Here is a 23,347-nt window from a genome sequence, read left to right as displayed (position 1 = left end):
ATGCCGAAATCATTTTCCAGAAATCATTTTTACGCCGAAACAAACGGAGCATAAGTTTAAGTTGAATTATTTTATAAATATTTTTGGGATAAAATGAATAAAATTATAAAAGAGAGTTAAAAAAGATGGGGATTCTAGAATTTCAGTAGGCCTCAACTTGTTATGCACGTTTGCTGAAAATGGTGGCCTTGTTCCTTCACATGTGGCATGTAATCCAACATACTCTTTTGTGCATGTAAATGAAATAGATGGTTAAGATCTATATCTATTACGTGTATGCTTTACGTAAATGTATTTTTAGGCTCAAGTTCACGTTTCCCTTATATCCCAAAACAGGGGCGTGACAAGATGGTATCTGAACAAAGTCAACCGTAAGTTGACTTGCTAAAAACCTATGGAACGACATGGAAACCTAGGCTTAGGATAGGTTGCACCATTACGCTTACGATTAAAATTTATTTTTAAAAGATAGGAAACTCTAAATCATGACGCGTTGCAGAGAGTTATAGCAGCGGAGGAGAAGGATCAATGCAAGGCATGAGAACCGAAGCTACCATCGACATGGCCCAAATGTTCCATGATATGGCTAGGCAGTTCGTCACAGCCATAGCTGACTTCAGAAGCGAGGCACCTCGCGACGGGGAGCAAGGTTGCCAGTTCAAAATATTTGAAAGGTTTAACATCCCTATGTTTGACAGGAAACAATGTCCTATAGAGTCTGAAAATTGGCTAGTAGATGTTGAATAAATATTACAGTTGGCAGGATGTACAGAGGAACATAAGGTACAATATATAGCTTACAGACTATTCGATGAAGCCAAACGATAGTGGAATGCCAAGAAAATACTACTAGTCCAAGAATTAGGAAGTGAAAGGGCGATCTCTTGGGAACGTTTTCAAAAGGAGTTCCTTCAGCATTACTTTCCTAAAATCCTTAGAGACGCTAGAGCATAGGAATTTATGGACCTCACCCAAGGGAATATGACGGTCGCTCAATATGCTACTTGTTTTAATGAGTTAGCTCGCTTTGCTCCGTATTTGGTAGCAGATGAGGAGAATTGAGTGAGAAAGTTCGAACAGGGTCTCAACCAGCGAATTCTTGACCGAGTTGTATGTTTTGAAGTTAGGAATTTTGTGGAATTGGTTAACAATATTTCTTTGGCTTAAGATAGTATTAAGAAAAATGTTGTAGCAATGGCAGATTCACGGAAAAGAACAACACTCCTAATGAACGGTAACCAACCCTCTTGAAAACGAAGGCAAAATGGAGGCAATCAAGGAGTTGATTTTATGGAGAACATACCGGCCTCATCCAACGACATGCTTTGGCCTAAATGTAACCATCCTCATCAAGGGCAATGCCGTATAAGAACCAACATATGCTTTTGGTGTGGTCAAATCGGACATTTCATACGAGATTGCCCAAAAACAAGGGTAGGAGCCAAATCCGAGCAAAAGGGAAATGGACAAAAGTAGTTTGCTCAAGCTAGAGTATACGCTCTCACACCAAGCAAGGCATAGACAAAAGAATGAAGTGGTGACAGGTATTCTACCCCTATTTTTTGGCAAAGTGTTAGTCACATATATATTGTGTGATTTGTTAAACAAAATTCGAGTACCAAATTTTTATAAGGAGAGAAGGATATAACACCCCAGAAAAATTTAGAGCATTTTAAAAAAATAAAAATAAAAATAGAACCCAATGAAATTTTTTGTATAATAGATTAAAAGAGATTAAGTTTAAATTGAATTATTTTATAAAGATTTTTGGGATAAATATGAATAAAATTATAAAAGAGAGGGATTCTAGAATTCCAGTAGGCCTCAACTTGTTATGCACGTTTGCTGAAAATGATGGCCTTGCTTCTTCACACGTGGCATGTAATCCAACCTACTCTTTTGTGCATATAAATGAAATAGATGGTTAAGATCTATATATATTAGAGGTATGCTTTACGTAAATGTAATTTTAGTTTCCCTTATATCCCAAAACGGAGGCGTGACAAAAGTGTTATTACATATTAGAGTAAAAAGTAAATGCATACATTTTATTTTCCTTTCCCCTTTTCCCCTTTGAATATGTATGTATACAAGAAGCTAATGTATACAAGCGCCAAAGTCGTATACAAATAAATGATGTGATAGTAAAATTAGCGATTAAGTTATTGCAGTTGTATAGTAATCTACTAAATAGTATTACTCATACAAGTATTACTATTTTATTCTCTCTCTTTTTCCTCAAACTTTTATTAATGATTTGAGATATGATACATTTACAATTATTTTATAACTTATTTACACGTGTCAACATATGTTTGAGGCTGTTAAAAGAAAAATTAGTGACCGACACAACTCCAATAATATGCTGATACATATAAACAAGTTATAAAAAGTTATAGGTGTATCGCTCGATTGGATTTTGGTAAGAGAGAATCACTTTTTCTTTTCTTTTATTTTTTCATTTTTCCTTACCATTTATTTTTCTGTATGAATCTGCCACGATGAATTTAGGCCATTTTATTTTCAATTAGGAATTTAGTTATAAGCAATGCAAATCTTGTACAACTTTTTGTTATTTGCAATTAATGCTTGTGATTTTTATGTGTTAGAGGGAATGTGTCAATTTTATAGATTGAGTTTGATGAATTTCTTTAATGTTCCGTTTGTTTCGGCGTAAAATGATTTTCAGAAAATGATTTTGGTATTTTACGGTGTTTGGTAGGGGTGAAAATAACGGTCAACGAAAACCATTTTCGGTTTGACCGTAAAACCTTATTTAATTTTTGGAAAACGATTTACGGTTTTTAAAATCGTAAATCGTTTTCCAAAATTATATTCTTCGTCTTTACACGCACGTTTGATATTTGACTGGTTGAATCCGACAATAGTCGGTCGTTCGAAAATAGGCAACACTGGAATCCGGTATCATCAAGTCATTGGAATAATGCCGGCGTCGGAATCCGACCACCGGAACCTGCCGGCTGCCGGAATACCGCCGGCCGCCGGAATCCGGCGACATCCGGCAACTGCGCCGAATGCCGGCGGAATCTGGCCGGAATCCGGCCATGGACAGAAACCGGCCGGATCCAGCCAAAATGGCTGCAATCCGGCCTGATCTGACCGGATCCGGACACTGATCCGGCCGGATCTGGCCAAAATGGCCGGGATCCGGCCGGATATGACCGGATCCGGCTACTGATCCTACCGGATCTGGCCGGATCCGGCCACTGGTCCTGCCGAGATCCGGCCAAAATGACCGGATCCGGCCGGAACTGACCGGGCCCGGAGGTGTCCTGCCAGAATCTGGCAATTTTAGCAGGATCCGGCCAAACATGCTCGCCGGATTCCGGCGACGGCAACCGGTCGTCGCCGGATTTCGGCGACAGTTGCATTTTCACTTTTCGTAATTTTTTCGTGCGAACCAAACGCCGAAAAATATTTTCGAGAAAATAATTTCTTTTGAAATTGATTTCGTCGAAAATATTTTACGACGAAAACCATTTTACGTCGAAACAAACGGAGCATAAATTCAATTTAAAGGAAATTTTAAATTTAGGGAACAATTTAATAATAACACAAAGCACATGGAGATAGATATATATATATAAAGCCTTAAGTATATTTTGAACCATTTATTCATTGAAAAAAAAAAAACCATTTTCCGTGGAGGACTGAAAGTCTGAAACGGGGTCTGTTTTTAGGAGTGAAAAAGGACAACGGCGGCTTTCTGGAATTTGGGAACCCAAAACGACGACGACCCTATCGTTTTATATACACATAAAACTCAGTAGCACGAGCACACCACGCTCCTCCACCGGTACTCAAACCCCTTACTCCCGGCGCGTCTCCGAGCGTTTCGAACCCGAGCTCGTCGGCTCATCTGCGCACGAAAGCAATTCCTTCGATGGAGTTGTACGAAGGAGCGTGCGAGCTGAAGCTGCTCGACAGGCTCGAAGGCCACAGCGACAGGGTGTGGAGCCTGGCGTGGAACCCAGCCACAGGCTCCGCTGATGTCCCGCTCGTTTTCGCCTCCTGTAGCGGCGACAAGACCGTCCGCGTCTGGGAGCACGCGCCCTCCCCCTCCTCTGCCTCTTGGACCTGCAAGGTTCGCCCGCTCTATATCTATTTGCTCTCAATTTTTCGCTTTATTGGTTTGAGAAATTTTGATAACGATCTCATGTGTGATTATTCAGGCGGTTCTGGAAGACACGCACACCAGGACCGTCCGATCTTGCGCTTGGTCCCCATGTGGGAAACTACTGGCTACTGCTAGCTTCGATGCCACCACTGCAATTTGGGAGAACGTTGGTGGCGATTTCGAATGTGTTTCCACTTTAGAGGTAGTTAATTCTACATTATATCACTATTATTCGTTAATGTTAATCTTTCTGATAATTTTTAGTAAAAATTTGGTGTTTAATTTGTGTATAAGGGTCATGAAAATGAAGTGAAAAGCGTGTCGTGGAATGCGGCGGGGACGCTTCTCGCAACGTGCGGCCGAGACAAATCGGTGTGGATTTGGGAAGTACAGCTTGGGAACGAGTTTGAGTGTGTTTCGGTGTTGCAGGGACATACTCAGGATGTTAAGATGGTTCAGTGGCATCCGACTATGGATGTTTTGTTTTCGTGTAGCTACGATAACACGGTTAAGGTATAGGAAAATGTTTGATTACAATGTTGATTGTTTTGTTTCCAAGTCGAATGAGGTTGGATAGTAGGAGTTATGATGCGATGCAATGTTGCTTGCAGGTTTGGGCGGATGACGATGATGATTGGCAATGTGTTCAGACTTTAGGTGAACCTAACAAGTATGCTACCTTGAATCCTTAACCTGCATGTAACGTAGTGTCTGTTTGGTTTAGTGATTTCAAAACATGCAATTTGAAAAAAATAATGATTTCAAAAGACAGTTAATGAAATTCTTATTTTTAAAAATATAGTTACGCGTTTAGTAAAATTTGCTGATTGAAAAAATAGTGCCTTAAACTACCTCTAAAATAAAAAACGCACTCCTTGTTTGCTGCAAAAATGTGGATTTTCTACGTTTTCTAACTGTCATATGTTTTTTTTAGAAACACGCTCCCAAACGGGATACTTTATGCGTTTAAAAATGCACGTTTGGCCTGTGAAATTGCGTGGCCAAACGCACTCGTAATACGTGTTTGGCCTTGATAGATATTGTGTGCACTGATTTATATAGGACTATTGAATAAATTTGTTAACGATGTGTTGATTTAGTCTAATTCGTCTAGGTTGGTTTTCTTGTCAGTGGTCACTCTTCTACCATTTGGGCACTCTCTTTCAATGCTAGTGGAGACAAAATGGTCACATGTAGGTAGGTGAAGGTGAACTCTCATTTTCATGCTCACTAACTGAACTGTTCTTTCTCCTGTCCAACTCTGTAAATGGCATTGTTAAGAAAATATTTCGGTAAACATTACTGGCTATTTTGCAGTGAGGATCTTACCCTAAAGATATGGGAAACAGACAACATGAATATGCATTCTGGTGATGGCCATGCTCCTTGGTGAGGATTATTCTCCCTTGTGTGTATTTGCTGTTTTGTTTTTGGGGCCAGAATGTGCATTTTGTGTTTCACATGTGGGAACTTTCTGTTTTGAGATATTGTATAAATGGAAGGTTACTGTAGTAGATATATGTGTGTGTGTGTGTGTTTCCAATTCCTTGTGGAAGACTTCAACTCCTACTATTCTGAAATACAAGATATATTTGATGGAAGTGCTGTTAGAGACTAGGAAGCATGTGTATGGCAGATTTTCTTTAGCCAGTTCACATGGTACATATGAGTTTGAATCTCCATCACTTCCTCCCCCTCTCCCCTGCCATCTTGTTTCTATTGTTCATTTTTTGTCTACTTGTGTCTGGATTCATTTTCTTCTCTCTTTTTCTTCCTTTTCATTCTTTTTCAATGCCTCTTTGTAATCCTTTTCCGCTTCTCTTGATAAGTCTGTGATGTGCATGTTTTGAACTTAACGCACACCCAGAGAGATGTGCATGAGCAAAACCAACTGCCCCTCCCTGCGGCATGCAGTCACCCTTTCCACCATCACTACTCTTATGGAGGAAAGTATTGTTTGCTGATCATATATCTTCTAGAGTGGGAAAAGCAATGCTTGTAAAGGACTTGAACAAAAATTATGCAACGTGGTTTTCATAATTGAAGTTAGTTTGTTCATCCTATAATTATTTCACAGATTGGTGCGGTGGTTGGCTGAGTCTTTTGATTCCTGATTTCTCATATCCACACATTTAACAAGGTTCCCTCTTTCGTGTTTTCAGGAGGCATCTCTGTACTCTCACAGGTTATCATGATCGGACCATTTTCTCAGTTCATTGGTCAAGGTAGTGACAGTAAAACTAATTACATTAAATATTTGTCTCATTTGAGTTCTACATGGAGTTCAATTTCAGTACTTTTTCTCGGATTAAACCCCCTCCACCCACTATTTTCCACTTTAAATTATCAAGGTTAACAAAAATAGTGAATAGTAAATTGGCTATATGCTCTGCTATGACAGTGTGGGTATTGACTGCACATGGCTTGTGCTTACGCTCCCCACCCCCAACCTGCCGAAAAATGAAAGTTTTTGCCTTTGCTTGTGCCCTTAATACCATTGAGTGAGTAGTAGCCTAGTAGTTATACGATTCTTGTTAAAGCTCAAATGTTAAATTCGCCTGAGTGTTAGTTATATACTTGGTCTGAAAAACTTGATTCTTGTACTGAAGGGTATCTTGACTTGGGAGAATATCATGAACTTATCATCATCATCATCATAATATACCCACATTACAATTGTTTGGCATCTAGAAATTAATAGCATATATTAAAGATTGGATACTATGTAATATTCAAGTTAGTTTTAGCCAATTTTCTTTCATATTGAACATGCATTAAAGATTTACCCTGTTTGGTCTAATTACATTCATCTCATTCAAACCAAAATATGTTACAGAGACAAAAAAATTAAATGTACCTACACACATACATACATATGTATTATGTATTTTTCCACAATTCAGGGAGTCAACTTGAGTGAACTTGGTTCATTGTGATAACTAAGTTGTTCCATTACGTTCCTCTCTCTCTCTCTCTCTTCAAATAAACTGTCCCATCAAAATTAATTATATTTGATGTGTATGTGACAGTGAGGGTATTATTGCCAGTGGAGCAGCTGATGATGCCATACGATTTTTTGTGGAGAACAAAGACGGTTTGGTATTCATTAATGTCCCTTCACCTTTCCATTCATTGCTATTATTTATCAACATCGCCAGTGATGCAATGACAATGCTCCATTGTCATCATTTTATCTGAAAAGGATATGGTTAATGGGCATTGATCTCCACTGTCCTGATACATCTTAGCCTCAAATGCGTACTGAGAATGGAATATTTGATAAAAGGAGAATTTCCTCTAGATTATGTGATATGAATGTTTATTTCCTGCTTCTAATTGATAGGGGTATTTATGTTAGTATTCCGAGAAACTCTTTATAATTATTCCATGGAGGATCATCCTTGTACAAATCCCATTGGGACATATATCCAAAGCATATACATATAGTGTGGTTTTCAAATCAGTAATAGAAATTATAGTAAGAATTATTAGAAAATGATACTCTACCTGCAAGTAATAAGCTTATTTAAATTAATTTCCTACCAGGAAAGTAGAAGTCCTTTGCGGAGGTGCTTGCTTTGTCAGTTGGAGTGATGAAAATCTAATTAATTTCTTGAATTTAACAATTTGATTTCATATTCTTGTCCTCATTTTTATCTACTTGCACTAACTAACTTCTTTACACACGCCCTCTCATAGGTCTTTTAAGACATAAGAGTGAATTAGACTTTGACCTTTGTGAAGTTGATAAGGGGATAATAACCCAAGTCTGAGAAAATCGATTTAGCCGATTGTATATTAAATGCGAAGGACCCTTCAAATCCTTGGAAATTCTAGATTACTTGGCTTTCATATGGAGTTTGGAAGTTACCAATTGAGTTGATAGACTCCATTGCGCCTTTTTTTTTATTCACAGGTTGATGGACCTTTGTATAAATTGCTGCTGAAGAAGGAGAAGGCCCATGAAATGGATGTAAATTCAGTGCAATGGAGCCCTGGGGTAAGTTTTCTTGGTAGAGACTAATAAAACCAGGTGCAATCTCATTCACATTGACACAGAGTCGTCTTCTTCAAACATGGTGGAATTGTATTTGACTATTTGCTGTGACTATGTTTGAAGTCTCATTTATCTGTCATAAGATTTTCCTTTAAATTATTGTTAATTATCAGGAGAAACGGCTATTAGCTTCTGCGAGTGATGATGGTACAATAAAGATATGGGAGCTAGCTTCCCTATGTACAGGTCAACATGTCTTCTTAAGCTCGAAAATGTTCTATTTGTCTGTTTACCGTGGATTTACTTCAGAATAATGCTATTTTTCACTCTCATTTATCACATTCATGTCACACTGGTTGACTTGACGTGTTTTAAGTGCCTTTTCATGTCAGCCATTTAAAAAATACAATAAAAAAAATCACTTAAAACACGCTATGTCAGCTGGTGTGAAATAGGGATGATAAACGGATATGAAAAGTTGTATTATTCAATATTTCGAGTCGTCTTTCTGTAGTAACATTTCTCTTATTGTTTCAATTGTCAGGAAATGGCTACTAGCTTCTGCAAGTGCTGATGATAGCTTAAAGATATGGAGCTAGCTTCACCATGTAGAAACGGCTGCAGTTACTATTTGTTGTTATTATTATTATTTCAAATAGACAAACTCAACATTAGTGCAGTTTTGTGGATAATCAAGATAGTTTATTCAGCCAATGGCCTTTACCCAAATAGTGTTGGCCTCCTCAGTACAAGGTGAAGGCCAGGCTTCAAGCTCCGGTCGTATGGTTAGGGAGGGAGCTAATCCTATGGGTATAAAAGAAGGGGATTATGCTTAATAAAAGAAGCTCATTTATAAGAGAAATATGGCTGTAATTACTGTCAAGCAGAAATGTTGACCGTTTGTACTTTAAGTTGGCTATAAGATTAATTTCGGCTTTGGGTTTATAGGCTCTTTTTGTTAATGTTTTTTTTTTTTTTTTTATTATTATTATTATTTTTGTTTATTATTATTATTTTAAGGTATTTTTGTTTATTTGAAAAAAAAAATTAAAAAAAGGCTTTTTTAAAACAAAAACGCATAAATTGTCCTATTTGAAATTTCATTTAAAAAAATGACAATTTGAAAATGCTAACAAATTCTCGTAATCGCGAGCAAATGGTGTGTTTTTAAAGGTTGAAGCTCGATCTTGGTTGCAGGGTTTGGGTATGAGAGTATTACTTTTAATTAAGAGTGTTTGGCTTTGCAATTTTTGTAGGTCAAAAACACTTTTTTTTCTTTTAAATGAAAGTGTGAAAAGTGTTTTATCTATAAGTGTATTTACAAAAAAAAAATAATGACGATTTGAAAACCTGAAAAAATTTACGTTACTGCAAGCAAATGGTGTGCTTTTAAAAACACACAATTTGAAAGGTTAAACTATAATTTTTTTAAACACTTACCTACGTTTTAAAAAAATATAATCTCACAAATTACGTTTTGAAATTGCTATTTTTTCAAAAAGCAACTAAACAACCGCTAAATTAAACCAAATCAATACCAAATTATACTTCACCGACATTGTTAAGTCAACTCTCAAAGTAGGGCAGATGTGTTCGATAAGATTGTTGTGAGGAATTTGTTTTTTTTTAGTAATAGTAAAAAGTTATTGATGTGAAAGTTTATATGGAAAAGTGAAAATGTTTTGTTTTGTAATAAATTTTTATATTTGAATAACAATAAAAAATTATTAATGCGATATTAAAAATAAGGGTCAAACACCTTTTTGGTCCCTAAGTTTTGACAGCTTTATTTTTTAATCCCTGAGTTTCAATTCACATCACAGATGGTAATTCAATTTTAAAAAAAATACCAAATTAGTACCTCATTTAAGTTTTCCGTTCAAAAACTAACGGTCTGCAACGTGTGTCAACATCTAAGGTTGACACGTGGTACTATATAAAAAAAATTAAAAATAAAAAAAATTATAAAAAAAGCCACCCCTTGTTTTTTTTTTTTTTCAATTTTTTTTAATTTTTTAATATTATTAATTTTTTAAGATTTTTAATTTTTTTTTTATATAGTGTCACGTGTCAATCTCTGATGTTGACACGTAACGAGCTGTTAGTTTTTAGACGGAAAACTTGACTGATGTACTAATTCGATCATTTTTTAAAATTAAAATATCATCTGTGATGCGAATTGAAACTCAAGAACTAAAAAGTAAAGTTTTTAAAATTCAAGGACTAGAAGTGCATTTAACCCTAAAAATAAAAATAGTCTGAATGTTTTGAATAAGATTATTGTCAGTCGCATACAGTGTTTTTATTTTTGTTTTTTTCTAAATTTCTAATCACATCCACAACTTTGACAAACTACTTTTCAATAGCTTGGACCCCACCCCCCCCAAACACACACCGCCGCCGCCGCCTCCTCATACCTACTCTCCGATGGGCGGATCCATTGCATAATTTGCATGCCTCTGCTACTTTTCAAAATCCTCATATATATTAATTCATCAAACCCAAAAAGAAAAGTTCATAAGTTTATATATATATATATATATATATATATATATATATATATATATATATATATATATAAATATATTCAATATCGTGTCCCTGCTTTGTTTCCCCCTCCTTCTGACTGCCTTACATTATTCTATATGTTCACTTGCCGGTCCTCATCCTCTCTGAGCAAATTTCAGAGCAAACATCAATGACGCATACAGAATTTGTCCATACAAATTAAAGATTATTTCACAAGACTATTCCTGGCATTCAAAGGGCTACTCACAGACATAATATATATCACGTTTTTTTTTTTTTTTTTTATAATATAAATAGTGATTTAACGTGATAATAGAGGCGAAATAAACAGGAAGAACAAGAAAGGAAATCGACGTTGCAATGAATCTCGGAAACCATTGACATATATTCTTTTGAGTATCAAAAACTAAGGATTAAAATACGTGCATTATTATGGTGATTGAAAACAAGGAAAAAGATCTTAGAAAATAAGAATTTAACACCTGTTTTCTATTCTTAATCCGCTAGAGTTTGCTCTCCTTCCCTCTTCGGCCAAAGCTTCACGGGCCGACATGATTCCGGTGGGGACTAACGAAGCATCAAACGCAGAGCAGTCTATCCAATCCTTCAAGAGCTCCTCCTGGCCCCATATATCAGGAATCCAAACCCGACCCGCCACTTCAACGCTATGCCTCTTCAGCCTCTCACGTACTCCTGCGTCCTCGGCCGGCGGCATGGCCTCGGCGGCAACAGCTGGCATTAATGCTGTTTCCTGGTACTTTTCTCGCTGATGGGTTTCTGAAGACAACCTTTGTGTATGCTCTTTATGATCATTACGGCTTTCTTGTTGATCAGTCTTATGGGTTTTCTTGCGAGTACTGCATGGAGCTGAATCTTGGTGGTCACGATCCATTCTGGTGCGTTTTTCTTTCATGCAATGAGAAATGGTGCTTCTTGGATCTTCTTCTTCTTCTGATGATGATGATGATGAAGATGATCGATCTTCTTTCTCTTTATTCTCTGTGTAAATTTGCTTTTGCGTTGTGTTTGGAAAAGAAGAAGATTACATGGTGGGGATATATGTGTGGGGGGGGAAAGAAGCAAAGATCGAGAATGGGTGGGGAGTTAGTTTACACGTCATCCGCAAGTGGTTTGCTTTTGTATGGTAACTGAAAAGGGTACGTGTCTTGTAAGAGAGTGGGTGCCAATTTCTGTGGTTTAGGTCAAGTTGGATATATGCATACACAGAATTGAAAGGGGGAAAAAAACGAGAGGCTAGATCTATGGGAATTGGAAGGAAGGATTCCTTGGAGAGATTTTTGGAGGGTTGTGAGATTGATGTGGATTGTAGGGCTAGAATGTTTTGATTTTTGCCCATTTGGCCAATGGGGTTTCAGGATTTCATTATGTTGAACAAAAATCAAATAATATATGGAACCCTATTTTTATTTAATGAGATGAAGACTTGTTTGGGAGGTTCATGTAGATTTATTTTTTATTTTTATTTTTTATTTTTTTATTCTTATTTTTTATGTACACCTCAACTACCACGCACCCTTTTTTTGGTGCTACTTGTTTGAATATACAACTCTTTTTCTTTTTCTTTAAAAAAAATAAAAATCTCTCTCTCTCTCTCTCTCTATATATATATATATATATATATCAACATACCCACTTGACAATCTCTATCGTTGTTTTAGATATCATTTTGCTTGTTGAACTCCCTTAGAGCATCTCCAACAGAATAAGGAAATAGTTCATAATTATAATTAAATTTGATGATTATGAGTCATTTTCGTCTCCAGTAGAATATGTAAAATAATTTTTTTTTCCTTCTAGTGTGAATAGTAAATAGGCTCTCCTGTCTATTCATTATTTAATATTCACATTACAAGTAGTTTTTATTATTATTATTTTCTCTCTTCCTTTCCTTCTTTCTCTTTTCCTATTAATTTCTTTCACACTTTTTCCCACAAAATGATATTTAAATGCAAGTAGTGAACAAAATAGAGAATCTGTTTGAGAGAATATAGAAAAAATAATAGCTAAAATAGAGAGTTATACTTTTTTAATAGCTACTTTGATTGTTATTGCTGGATATGCTTTTTATCCAAATTTTTTTGGAAGCATTTTCTTTATGGGGGGGGGGGGGGGAAGGATCCCTGTAATTTTTTTTTTTGTCTAATTTTTTTTTTTGTCTTTATAGCAACTATATATATATATATATATATATATATATATATATATATGTGGTAGTCTATAACATGCATGCATGACGCATTAACAGTAGTCTTCTTGTCATATTTTGGTCCCAAGTGTACGTTAATAACAAATTAGATGAAAAACAATTCAGCCAAAAGAGATGGAAAAGAAAGAACAGAAAGGAGGGACATGACAAATAAAAATAATATATAATAAATAATAAAACGGATGAGACAAACTCTTGCCTTAAGCTGTAAAACTTCGCCAATTGGTTGTTGATAAACAAATCTACATTCAAAATAATTAGACATGGAAATCTTTGTCTAATCAAATACTCTCTGTAATCAAATGGACAAGGCTTTCAAAACAATTTGATCGATGGGGCTTTCTTAAAGGTATAGTGTAAAATTTATCTCTCAAGTCATAAAAATCTTTCACATCTTTTCTTTAATTTATTCTAATGCTCTTGTTATATCTTCTACAATCAACACAAGATTGTTTTGGATCATGCTGCTTGGAAGAGTACACTTGTCATCTCTTGTGAAGTTTGGCAGCCGTCTTCCCCTCATTTTTTCAATATCAATTATCAGGGACGGAGCTAGACATTTGAATGGAAGGGGGCCAAACAAGAAATAAATTAAAATATGTAATTAAAATATAAATACAAAATATATGGATTTGGTATCTCTTCATCTTCAAGTTTCCAACGCCTTATTGAGTCTCTTATGTGTTTGGAAAAGAAAAAAAAAAAAACCCGCATATTTTCTACAATAGTACATTTATCCTCTCTTTTTTCTAGCTTTCTTCTCAACTCTACACTACGTCATCTACAGCACAAACCAATATTTCCTTTCATTCAACCGGTAATATCAGTCACAATATAGTGGAGTAGTGTTTTTCATGGCGTAGCTGAACCGCCTATTAACCCAAAATTTCTTCATTAAGATTCTAACTCCTGCAATGATCAATATTCTCACTAAATTATAGACTGTTTCACAAAGAATCAATCGACACAGATAAGCTCTAAAAAGTTTTTCCCTCCACACTTTAACAGCAAAAATTGGCTAAAATTTCTAACAGGTAGCTTAAATTAAGATTATATATACCAACATGAGATCTTATTAGGGCCACCAGTCCAACATATACCAAATTTGCTCCCTAATTAACTTGACATGTAAGATTAAATTAATCTTAATTCTCTTAATAAAACTACATATAATTTAATAAGAGATATGATTGGGCCAAATAAAACTTTTCTTGCACAACATCATACGTTTATAGTACTAGGCTACCAGCAACATATATAGACTATAATCTTAATTTTTACTACAATGTGCCAGCTTGTTTCCATTTTTGTCTCATTTATGGACGTTATATAAAAACAAACGTCCTCACAAATTAAGAACCGTTTTTATTTTCAGCTGAACTTGGTGGGGGGGGGGGGGGGCATGGCCCCTACTGGCCACCCCCCAGTTCCGTCTCTATCAATTATGATACAACTATCAGAGATACATTTTCTACTCAAGCTGCAGTTTATAGAGATTCTAGAGGTTCTATTATCAAGTGCGTCTCTCTTATCAGTTCTTCCAATTATGACAAAGCTCTTGCAGCTTTCTTGGCAGCTCGACTGGCGATTTCTTTGGACTTATTCGACTTTATTTTGGAAAGTGATTCGCTTATGATTACTCAAACTCTCCAATATTGCTTGCCATTACTCAAGACTGGATAATTACTTCTACTATTTCCGTTATTCATTCCACAATTCCACCTTTTATTAGCTGGACAGCTCGTAAAATCAACCGAAATGCAAACTTTTGTACCCACCATGTAACAAATTGAGCCACAACCAAATTGTTTTCTGGCTGCATTCTCATCATTTCTTCTTTATCTAGTTCTTTTTCTCCCTGTATTAGAAAATATTCTTCTTCCTCCTCCTATGTTTCTTAGCTTTGTTCTCTTTTCTTATTGTACTTATATAAAAATAATAATAATAATAATAATTAGACATAATTAATGAGAATATGAACTATATGTCAAATTTTTTTCTTCCCAATAGCAATGTTTTCTTAATTAGTTTCACGTGTTGGTATGTGTTTGTGTTTGTTTGTTTGTTTTGTTTTGTTTTGTTTTTTTGTTTTTTTGTTTTTTTTTTTTTGTGGGAAGTGGGGAGGTTCGGGAAGGACAAAGTTTTCTTCTAAATTAGTTTTGAGAAAAAAAAATTTATCTTAGCCTATTAAATTGTATTTGTTTTTAGAGTGTGATTTTTACAGGCATTTTTAAAAGAATTAGCATAATATGTGATTCTCATATGCATTTTTAAAAATGCTTGTGAGTTGTGAGAATCACATATTCTATAGACCTATGTCAATTTAATTAGTAAATTAGATTAATTGGAGGAATTTCACCAACTCAATTTAAAGGAAAGCTTTTAATGATAAATCTCTCTATATATAGCTAATTGCATAACTATGTAAATGCAGGGCAGAGCTAGAATTTTAGGTAATGGGTCAAAATTAAAAATTAAAAAATAAAAAATAGGAGGGGTAACAAATTAATAAATGTTATGAGGTTATCCAATAAAAATAACTTTTGGAGCATTTTCTAATTTTTTGGGGCAGTATGATGTGGTTCCACCCGTGTAAATAGAACACAAATATAAATGGGTTGCGATTCTTACACAACAAGATTTACACAACTTTTATATAACACACTGGATTTATGTGGTGGGTTCACTCATATGGGTTTCACCTCATGTGAGTGTGTTGTGTAAAACTTGTGTAAATATCATTTCTCAATATAAATATTAACAAACAATTCAAATACAAGACACTCCTAAAAACACAAAAATAAATTATATATATATATATATATATATATATATATATAGAGAGAGAGAGAGAGAGTAATTATACATATCATATAAATGTTCATCAAATATCCATTAAATAATGAGATGACTTTTAAAATTATTATTTTATCAAATTTACTATTTAATCAATCACATGGTTAATAATAATTTTAAAAATCATCTTATTATTTAATAAATACTTAATAAATATTTATTCGACATATAAAATTACTCTATTATACATTTTATTTTTAAATTACATCAAAAACACCTCTTCAAACCAACGCCTCTCAAATCAAATTAACAAATAGAAGCCAAAATGTCAGCGAGCGGTCACGTGGGCATGTTTTCCTCCACGGTCAGCATGGACCCCTTTACTACACTGAACCTGATTCAGTGCACATAGAAAATGTGGACAAATTTTGATTAGACTTAGAGTTAATGGTACAAAGATTCGTTAATTTCATAAATCAGGTTAATTGTTTAAGATTAACGGTTAAATACCTTTTTTCATACTTATGGTTTAAAAATTTTATTTTTTGTACTTCAATTTTAATTCGCATTTTAAATGTTATTTGAGTTTTGAGAAAAAACGAATATAGTACCTCTATCTATTTTTTCATCTAAATTTAATGGATTGCCATGTGTCTACTCTCGGGTGTTGACAAGTGGCACAATGCAAAAAAAAAAATAAAAAAACAGAAAATAAAAAAAATTTAAAAATTAATAAAAATAATAAAACTTTACAAAAAATTAAAAACTTGAAGAAAAAAAATACTAGTGGCTGAGCCAATCCCTTGGCCGGTCTGGGGGTGGCCCCCAATGGCCAGAGAGAATATATATATATATATGAGTAATGATTCACTACCACATAAATATACAACTTTTCACCACATTGTCTATGTGGCAAGGTGGTCCCCCACCTTAATTTATTTTTAAAAAATAAAAAAACTTAAAAAGTAGTGGGATACCACCTTGCCACATAGGCAAGATGGTGAAAAGTTGTATCTTTGGGTGGTATTGAATTATTACTCTATATATATATGCCCGACTACCCTCAAGGTCAAACCCTCTATTTTTTTTTTCTTTGACCATGGACCACTCCTAAGGGCCAAAACCTTCACTTTTTTTTTTTTTTCCTCTCTCTCTCTCTCTCTCTCTCTCTCTTTAGCCATTGGGGGAGGCCGCGCGCCACCCCCCAAGGGATGACTGCCCAATCGGTAGCCACCCCTTCACTATTTTCTATTTTTTTTTTTTAACAAAAATAAGTTTTATTTATTTATATATATATTTTTTTTATTGTAATGGACTTATTGGATATGACGTGGCAAACTAACGGATTCTGTTAACTTGGTAGATGGAAAATGAGTTCAGGGAGTGATTCGTAATTATAATTTACCACAATGACCCTCAATGAACTTTTTGTATTACAGGGATCGATTGAGTGATTCGTAATTTATGCCAACCCTAAAAACCAGATGTGCAATTATCCCTTATATATATTTAACAATAGCTGATGTAAGGGTTACTATACTCTGATATCAACATAATGAGATAAAAGTAAGATAAACATGTGGGTATATAGCATTATTCTTCGACTAATAGCTAAACCGACCTTGCAACATTCTTGGCTACAATGTATCTAGACGTCTTGCCAAGTGAGACGTTAAGATTATGAGTGTTTTTAGGACTGTTATTATAAATTTCTTATAAACAAATGCAGTAGTCTACGTAATATTTATTATGTCAGTTGTTAAATAATTAAATTTGATTGTATTTGAAATAGTCATATCATATGAACTGTGACGTCAGTTTACAAGAAAATTATAATAACAACTGTAGTATTACAAGAGTTTTTCCAAAATTGATAACTAACTCAGAATGTACTCAAAATCACAAATAGCAAACCACATAGCAAATACAAAACATATGGTGGATTGGGAAATGAAAAAAAGCTTCACAAAATGAGTGGACTGTGTATGGAAACAAACAGTATTCAGTAACATACATGTGGTCTTCTACCACCGAAATTAAGAGAAATCCATACATGACCTAATTTACCTTGTTCTAAATGCCATAGAGTAACATTTGGCTCCGTTTGTTAATAATTTTTAAAATGTGGTTTTTTATTTTTTAAATGTTTTAATGTGACATAAAAATGAATATAATTTTCTCTCTTCCTTTCCTTCTTTCTCTTTTCCTATTAATTTCTTTCACACTTTTTCCCACAAAATGATATTTAAATGCAAGTAGTGAATAAAATAGAGAATCTGTTTGAGAGAATATAAAAAAAATAATAGCTAAAATAGAGAGTTATACTTTTTTAATAGCTACTTTGATTGTTATTGCTGGATATGCTTTTTATCTAAATTTTTTTTGGAAGCATTTTCTTTATGGGGGGGGGGGAGGATCCCTGTAATTTTTTTTTTGTCTTTATAGCAACTATATATATATATATATATATATATATATATATATATATATATGTGGTAGTCTATAACATGCATGCATGACGCATCAACAGTAGTCTTCTTGTCATATTTTGGTCCCAAGTGTATGTTAATAACAAATTATATGAAAAACAATTCAGCCAAAAGAGATGGAAAAGAAAGAATAGAAAGGAGTGACATGACAAATAAAAATAATATATAATAAGTAATAAAACGGATGAGAGAAACTCTTGCCTTAAGCTGTAAAACTTCGCCAATTGGTTGTTGATAAACAAATCTACATTCAAAATAATTAGACATGGAAATCTTTGTCTAATCAAATAGTCTCTGTAATCAAATGGACAAGGCTTTCAAAACAATTTGATCGATGGGGCTTTCTTAAAAATAAAGTGTACAATTTATCTCTCAAGTCATAAAAATCTTTCACATATTTTCTTTAATTTATTCTATTGCTCGGATGGTTTGGCGTCAATCCTTTTGACTTTTGGATTCTACTGTACTACATGTGACTAATATGACTGATCGACTCCTTATTATACTCAATCCTCATCATTTGCTTGGTATCTTTCAGGCTGAGGTTCACTTGTTTCAAATTTTTGTTGCTGTTGCATGTGATTATCTTTGGTTTATCAGAAATAAAGCCCATCATAAAGGTCTTATTCGGAATGCTCTTGTTATATCTTCTACAATCAACAAGATTCTTTTGGATCATGCTGCTTGGAAGAGTACACTTGTCATCTCTTGTGAAGTTTGGCAGCCGTCTTCCCCTCATTTTTTCAATATCAATTATCAGGGACGGAGCCAGACATTTAGATGGGAGGAGGCCAAACAAAAAATAAATTAAAATATGTGTATGTTGGCTGATCCTGTTATGACCCTCTCGCATCCACCATCGAGCCACATTATCCGGTGAGGTGATCCCTAGCTGCGAGAACGACGGCAGCTCCGAATATGGAGAACAAGAATACTCAGCGGAGCTAGTCTGCCTGTGATCTGACATGGCCATCCCCGCAGTAGCCGATAGTAACGGTCTATAAGAGCCATCTGGGTAGTGTAGCCATGATGCCGTATAAAGTGACCCCTGGGCTGTGGACGTGGTCGTAGAGGGCTCGGGTGGGCGTGGTGCCCTGTGTAAAAATTTAAACCATGTTTCGGAGTTTGCGTGATTTTTAGCTATTAGATTCGTATATTAAAGTTAAAATTATAATCTGAACCATCGATATTGTGATGTTTCTCATCCGAGTGCTCACACCCAATACGTGCCTATAAACCAGCGTGTCTCTTCGGCTTTTAACTTACACATTAAGAAGATAATTAATTTTTAGTAAACGAGTAAAAATAATTAATTTACACGTATCATCTTAAATTTCAAAAAGCAACATAATTTAAATTAAACACCATAAAAAATCGCATTATCTTAGATTTAAAGAATAAAATAATTAAATATGAAATTTTAATATTAAGTCATTTTTTAATTATTATAATTATTTCAATCATTCCACACTACTTTTCATAACACCAATTATTATACACAACTTTTCATACTTCTAATTATTTTCTACTATTAAAAAACACTATTTTTCAATCTCAAAAATTCAACACCCAAACACAATTTCAAAAAAATTTAAATTCCATTCATTATCCAATCACATTTTTTTACTTCGAAATTCACAAACAAAATAAGAATTTTTCCCTAAATTCTAAAATCCAAACACCCGAAAGGACGATAATGCTTCTACATTGGTTTATCTCTTTAAAAGCGTGTAACTCTGTACAAGCCATTTATTGACAGAAATTCTTCAACTTTAAGCACAAAACAAACCAGAACTTACTCGTAGCTATTAATCAAAAAAAGAAAGGGACTAATTTCTCAGAGCTAGAAACCACTAACAAAGAGCACAAAGAGATCTAGTACCTACAACGGTGTGCTTTGAATCCCTAAAAGGATGCGAAAGGGAAGAAAAAGAAGATATGAAGGAATTGGGAGAAGTATTTTATGGAAAATCCTAGACTCTTGGATAGCGTGAGCGTCCTTTCTTCTTTAAAAAGTCAGGTCCTTTCTTCTTTAAAAAGTCAGGAATTTCCACTGAACCACCATCAGCAAAAGAGGGACGTCGCCGGTTAATTCCAGAGCCGATGTCTCCTTGTGCTAGCTGACTAGCCTGCATATTGACAAAAACCCAGCAGAATTGGAAATGAGAGAGAGAGAGAGAGAGAGAGAGAGAGAGAAGCAATACCTGGAGGGGCCTGCCTTCATTTTCTTCTTGGCGTTTGAATCCAGTAGCAATTAGAGTTATACTGACCTGAATGAAGTACCAAAACCAGCAGCTCTCATGAAAGAATTAAGCAGGCTCATGCTCTGGAACTCTGCAACCATAGCCCAAGTTATTCAAACCTACGCACAAACCAGACAGTTGAACAAAGGGAAGAAGCTCCACGGTCAGCTAATATGCGCCGGGTACCCACTATGCACCTTCCTCACCAACCACCTCCTCAATATGTACTTCAAATGTGGATACCTCGATCATGCTCTCAAACTGTTCGATACAATGCCTCAGAGAAACATAGTTTCTTGGACAGCGATGATCACTGGGTTTTCTCAGAACTTGAGGCTTCCAGAAGCGTTGGGAACATTTTGCCAAATGCAAAATGCTGGGGAAAGCCCGACGCAATTTGCATTTTCGAGTGTTGTTCGAGCTTGTGCTTCTCTTGGGTGGATTGAGATTGGGAGGCAAATGCATTGTCTTGCTTTGAAATGTGGGTTTGGTTATGAATTGTTTGTGGGTAGTAATTTAGCGGATATGTATTCAAAGTGCGGAGCGATGGTTGAGGCTTGTAAAGTTTTCGAGGAGATGCCATGTAAGGATGAGGTGTCGTGGACCGCTATGATTGATGGGTATGCAAAGAATGGTGATTTTGAGGCTGCTTTATTAGCTTATAAGAGGATGATCAATGATGGTTTTGTGATTGATCAGCATGTTCTTTGTAGTACTTTAAGTGCTTGTGGGGCAGTTAAGTCTTGTAACTTTGGGAAGTTACTACATTCGAGTGTTATGAAGTTGGGATTTGAATTAAAGATTGCCGTTGGGAATGCCCTCACGGATATGTATGCAAAAACAGGAGATATGGAAAGTGCTTCAAATGTGTTTGGGACTGAATCTGAGGGTAGAAGTGTTGTGTCTTGTACTTCTTTGATTGATGGGTATGTTGAGAAGGATCAGATCGATAAGGCATTATATGTTTTTGCTGACTTGTGGAGGCAGGGAGTTGAACCTAATGAGTACACTTTCTCTAGCTTGATCAAGGCTTGTGCTAACCAGGCTGCACTTGAACAAGGAATCCAACTCCATGCTCAAGTGGTTAAATTTAATTTTGATACTGACCCTTATGTTTCTTCAGTTCTTGTTGACATGTATGGGAAATGTGGCTTGCTTGATGACTCAATCAGGGTCTTTGATGAGATTGGAGACCCGACCAAAATTGCATGGAATTCATTGATGAGCATGTTTGCGCAGCATGGTTTAGGAAAAGGTGCGATAGGAACTTTTGATAGGATGATCCATGAAGGAGTGAAACCAGATGCAATAACATTTGTTAGTCTTTTAACAGCGTGTAGCCATGCTGGACTAGCAGAGGAAGGGTTAAAGTACTTCCATTCCATGGATAAGACTTATGGTATAGTGCCTAGAGAAGAACATTATTCCTGTGTTATTGATTTACTTGGCCGAGCTGGAAAGCTTAAGAAAGCTGAAGAATTTATCAACAACATGCCAATTGAGCCAAATGCTTTTGGATGGTGTTCTTTTCTTGGGGCTTGCAGGATCTATGGTGACAAGGAGAGGGGCAAACTTGCAGCTGAGAAACTGATGAACCTTGATCCTGAAAATAGTGGTGCACATGTTTTGCTTTCCAATATTCTTGCAAAAGAAAGGCAATGGGAAGACGTGAGGAATATAAGGAATATGATGAGAGATGGCAATGTCAAGAAATTACCAGGTTATAGTTGGGTTGATGCTGGAAACAAAACCCATATTTTCGGAGCTGAAGACTGGTCTCACCCTCAAAAGAAAGAAATATATGAGAAGCTTGACAATCTTTTTGATCAGATAAGAAAAGCTGGGTATGTTCCTTATACAGATTCTATTCCATTTGATATGGATGATAGTATGAAGGAGAAGCTTCTTCATCATCACAGTGAGAGGATAGCTGTTGCATTTGCACTAATTAGCATTCCAGCTGGGAAGCCAATCATTGTGAAGAAAAATTTAAGGGTGTGTCTGGATTGCCATTCTGCAATCAAGTACATTTCCAAGGTGGTTGGGAGAAAGATTATTCTCAGGGATAACAGCAGATTTCACCATTTTGCAGAGGGGTCATGTTCCTGTGGAGATTATTGGTAAGGTTTCCTTGAGAATTTTTGAAGTCAATGCCCAGAATACATGAGTGGGTGATCACGGCGGCAGATTTCTGGGTAACTGCAGAGCTTCTCTGATTGATTGCATGCCATTTAAACTGGAGAACCCGTGCACAGATGATGAGCCAAAGTACTTGTTGGCAATTGATTTTTCTGATAATTATTAGTTGAGCCAATAGATAGAGGTAGAAATGTAGATTAGATGAAGGTCATGGAGTAAAGAGGCTAAAGCTTCAAAATCAATGGATATAAAACACAAATAACCATCAGGTAGAACTTGGGTGGGAAGTTCCAACTTCCTTTTGCCCATACTGTTAAGTCATTTTCTTGTATATTATCACTTTAATTACCCCAATATAAATTTTATGCATCCGTTTGGGCTGGCTCGATATCCATTCTCTGATTGGACAGGATCATTCTCTGCTTACCAGCAACTTAAACCAAGTTTTTTGTTTTTTCAAATTTTGGATTGAAGAAAATTCTTTTAATATAGTCTATTAAACTGACCTGAATTTTTAGATCATATAATTATAACATACATTTTTAATAGAACATGTGATTTCTTAATTTCTTACGTACATTTTTATAAAATATGTAAAAAATGCATAATAGGAGTTTATAGATGATGAGGTTGATACACAATTTTAAACTAATTACTAGGCCAAGCCCAAGAAATTAGCATAAAGCCGTTTTAGGCTTTGGTTGCAGAAAACTTGCTAAAAACTTATATTACCATTACTAAGAAAGTTTTTTTTTTTTTAAGAGTTTATGACTTACATTTTTTTGACAC

At 35.3% G+C, this 23,347-nt stretch overlaps 3 protein-coding genes across 3 annotated transcripts; 2 read left to right on the top strand and 1 right to left on the bottom strand.

Moving 5' to 3' along the window:
* The first annotated feature begins 3,660 nt into the window (after window positions 1-3,660).
* On the top strand, window positions 3,661-9,080 carry LOC133873703 (protein CIA1). The gene is made up of 11 exons (XM_062311447.1): window positions 3,661-4,105; window positions 4,194-4,340; window positions 4,433-4,651; window positions 4,750-4,808; window positions 5,270-5,335; window positions 5,456-5,527; window positions 6,301-6,363; window positions 7,168-7,237; window positions 8,055-8,138; window positions 8,309-8,381; window positions 8,680-9,080. Exons 1-11 carry the CDS (start codon window positions 3,905-3,907, stop codon window positions 8,691-8,693), a joined length of 1,068 nt encoding a protein of 355 aa, XP_062167431.1. The 5' UTR covers window positions 3,661-3,904; the 3' UTR covers window positions 8,694-9,080.
* Window positions 9,081-10,690: 1,610 nt separating this feature from the next.
* Window positions 10,691-11,855, bottom strand: LOC133873883 (uncharacterized). The gene is made up of 2 exons (XM_062311676.1): window positions 11,147-11,855; window positions 10,691-10,807 (listed from the first exon to the last, which is right to left on the bottom strand). Exons 1-2 carry the CDS (start codon window positions 11,575-11,577, stop codon window positions 10,777-10,779), a joined length of 462 nt encoding a protein of 153 aa, XP_062167660.1. The 5' UTR covers window positions 11,578-11,855; the 3' UTR covers window positions 10,691-10,776.
* An 8,090-nt stretch (window positions 11,856-19,945) lies between these two features.
* LOC133872254 (pentatricopeptide repeat-containing protein At3g24000, mitochondrial-like) lies at window positions 19,946-22,959 on the top strand. Its single transcript, XM_062309725.1, has one exon. It carries the CDS (start codon window positions 20,477-20,479, stop codon window positions 22,541-22,543), a length of 2,067 nt encoding a protein of 688 aa, XP_062165709.1. The 5' UTR covers window positions 19,946-20,476; the 3' UTR covers window positions 22,544-22,959.
* Window positions 22,960-23,347: the final 388 nt, after the last annotated feature.

Source organism: Alnus glutinosa, chromosome 7 (assembly GCF_958979055.1).
Source record: "Alnus glutinosa chromosome 7, dhAlnGlut1.1, whole genome shotgun sequence".
In the NCBI taxonomy this organism is placed as follows: domain Eukaryota; kingdom Viridiplantae; phylum Streptophyta; class Magnoliopsida; order Fagales; family Betulaceae; genus Alnus; species Alnus glutinosa.
Note: the sequence above shows the minus strand (reverse complement) of the source record. Positions and strands in the feature narration are given on the sequence as shown.

What these genes read in the sequence shown, in the direction of transcription:
- LOC133873883 (XM_062311676.1), bottom strand. Translation starts at nt 11,577, where the DNA reads ATGAAAGAAAAACGCACCAGAATGGATCGTGACCACCAAGATTCAGCT. An exon ending in GGATTAAGAATAGAAAACAG is followed by an intron (nt 10,808 to 11,146) that starts GTGTTAAATTCT and finishes AAATTTGCTCAG; the next exon opens with AGAGGATGAGGACCGGCAAG.
- LOC133872254 (XM_062309725.1), top strand. Translation starts at nt 20,477, where the DNA reads ATGAAAGAATTAAGCAGGCTCATGCTCTGGAACTCTGCAACCATAGCC.
- LOC133873703 (XM_062311447.1), top strand. Translation starts at nt 3,905, where the DNA reads ATGGAGTTGTACGAAGGAGCGTGCGAGCTGAAGCTGCTCGACAGGCTC. An exon ending in ACTTTAGGTGAACCTAACAA is followed by an intron (nt 4,809 to 5,269) that starts GTATGCTACCTT and finishes TTTTCTTGTCAG; the next exon opens with TGGTCACTCTTCTACCATTT. An exon ending in TTCTCAGTTCATTGGTCAAG is followed by an intron (nt 6,364 to 7,167) that starts GTAGTGACAGTA and finishes TGTATGTGACAG; the next exon opens with TGAGGGTATTATTGCCAGTG.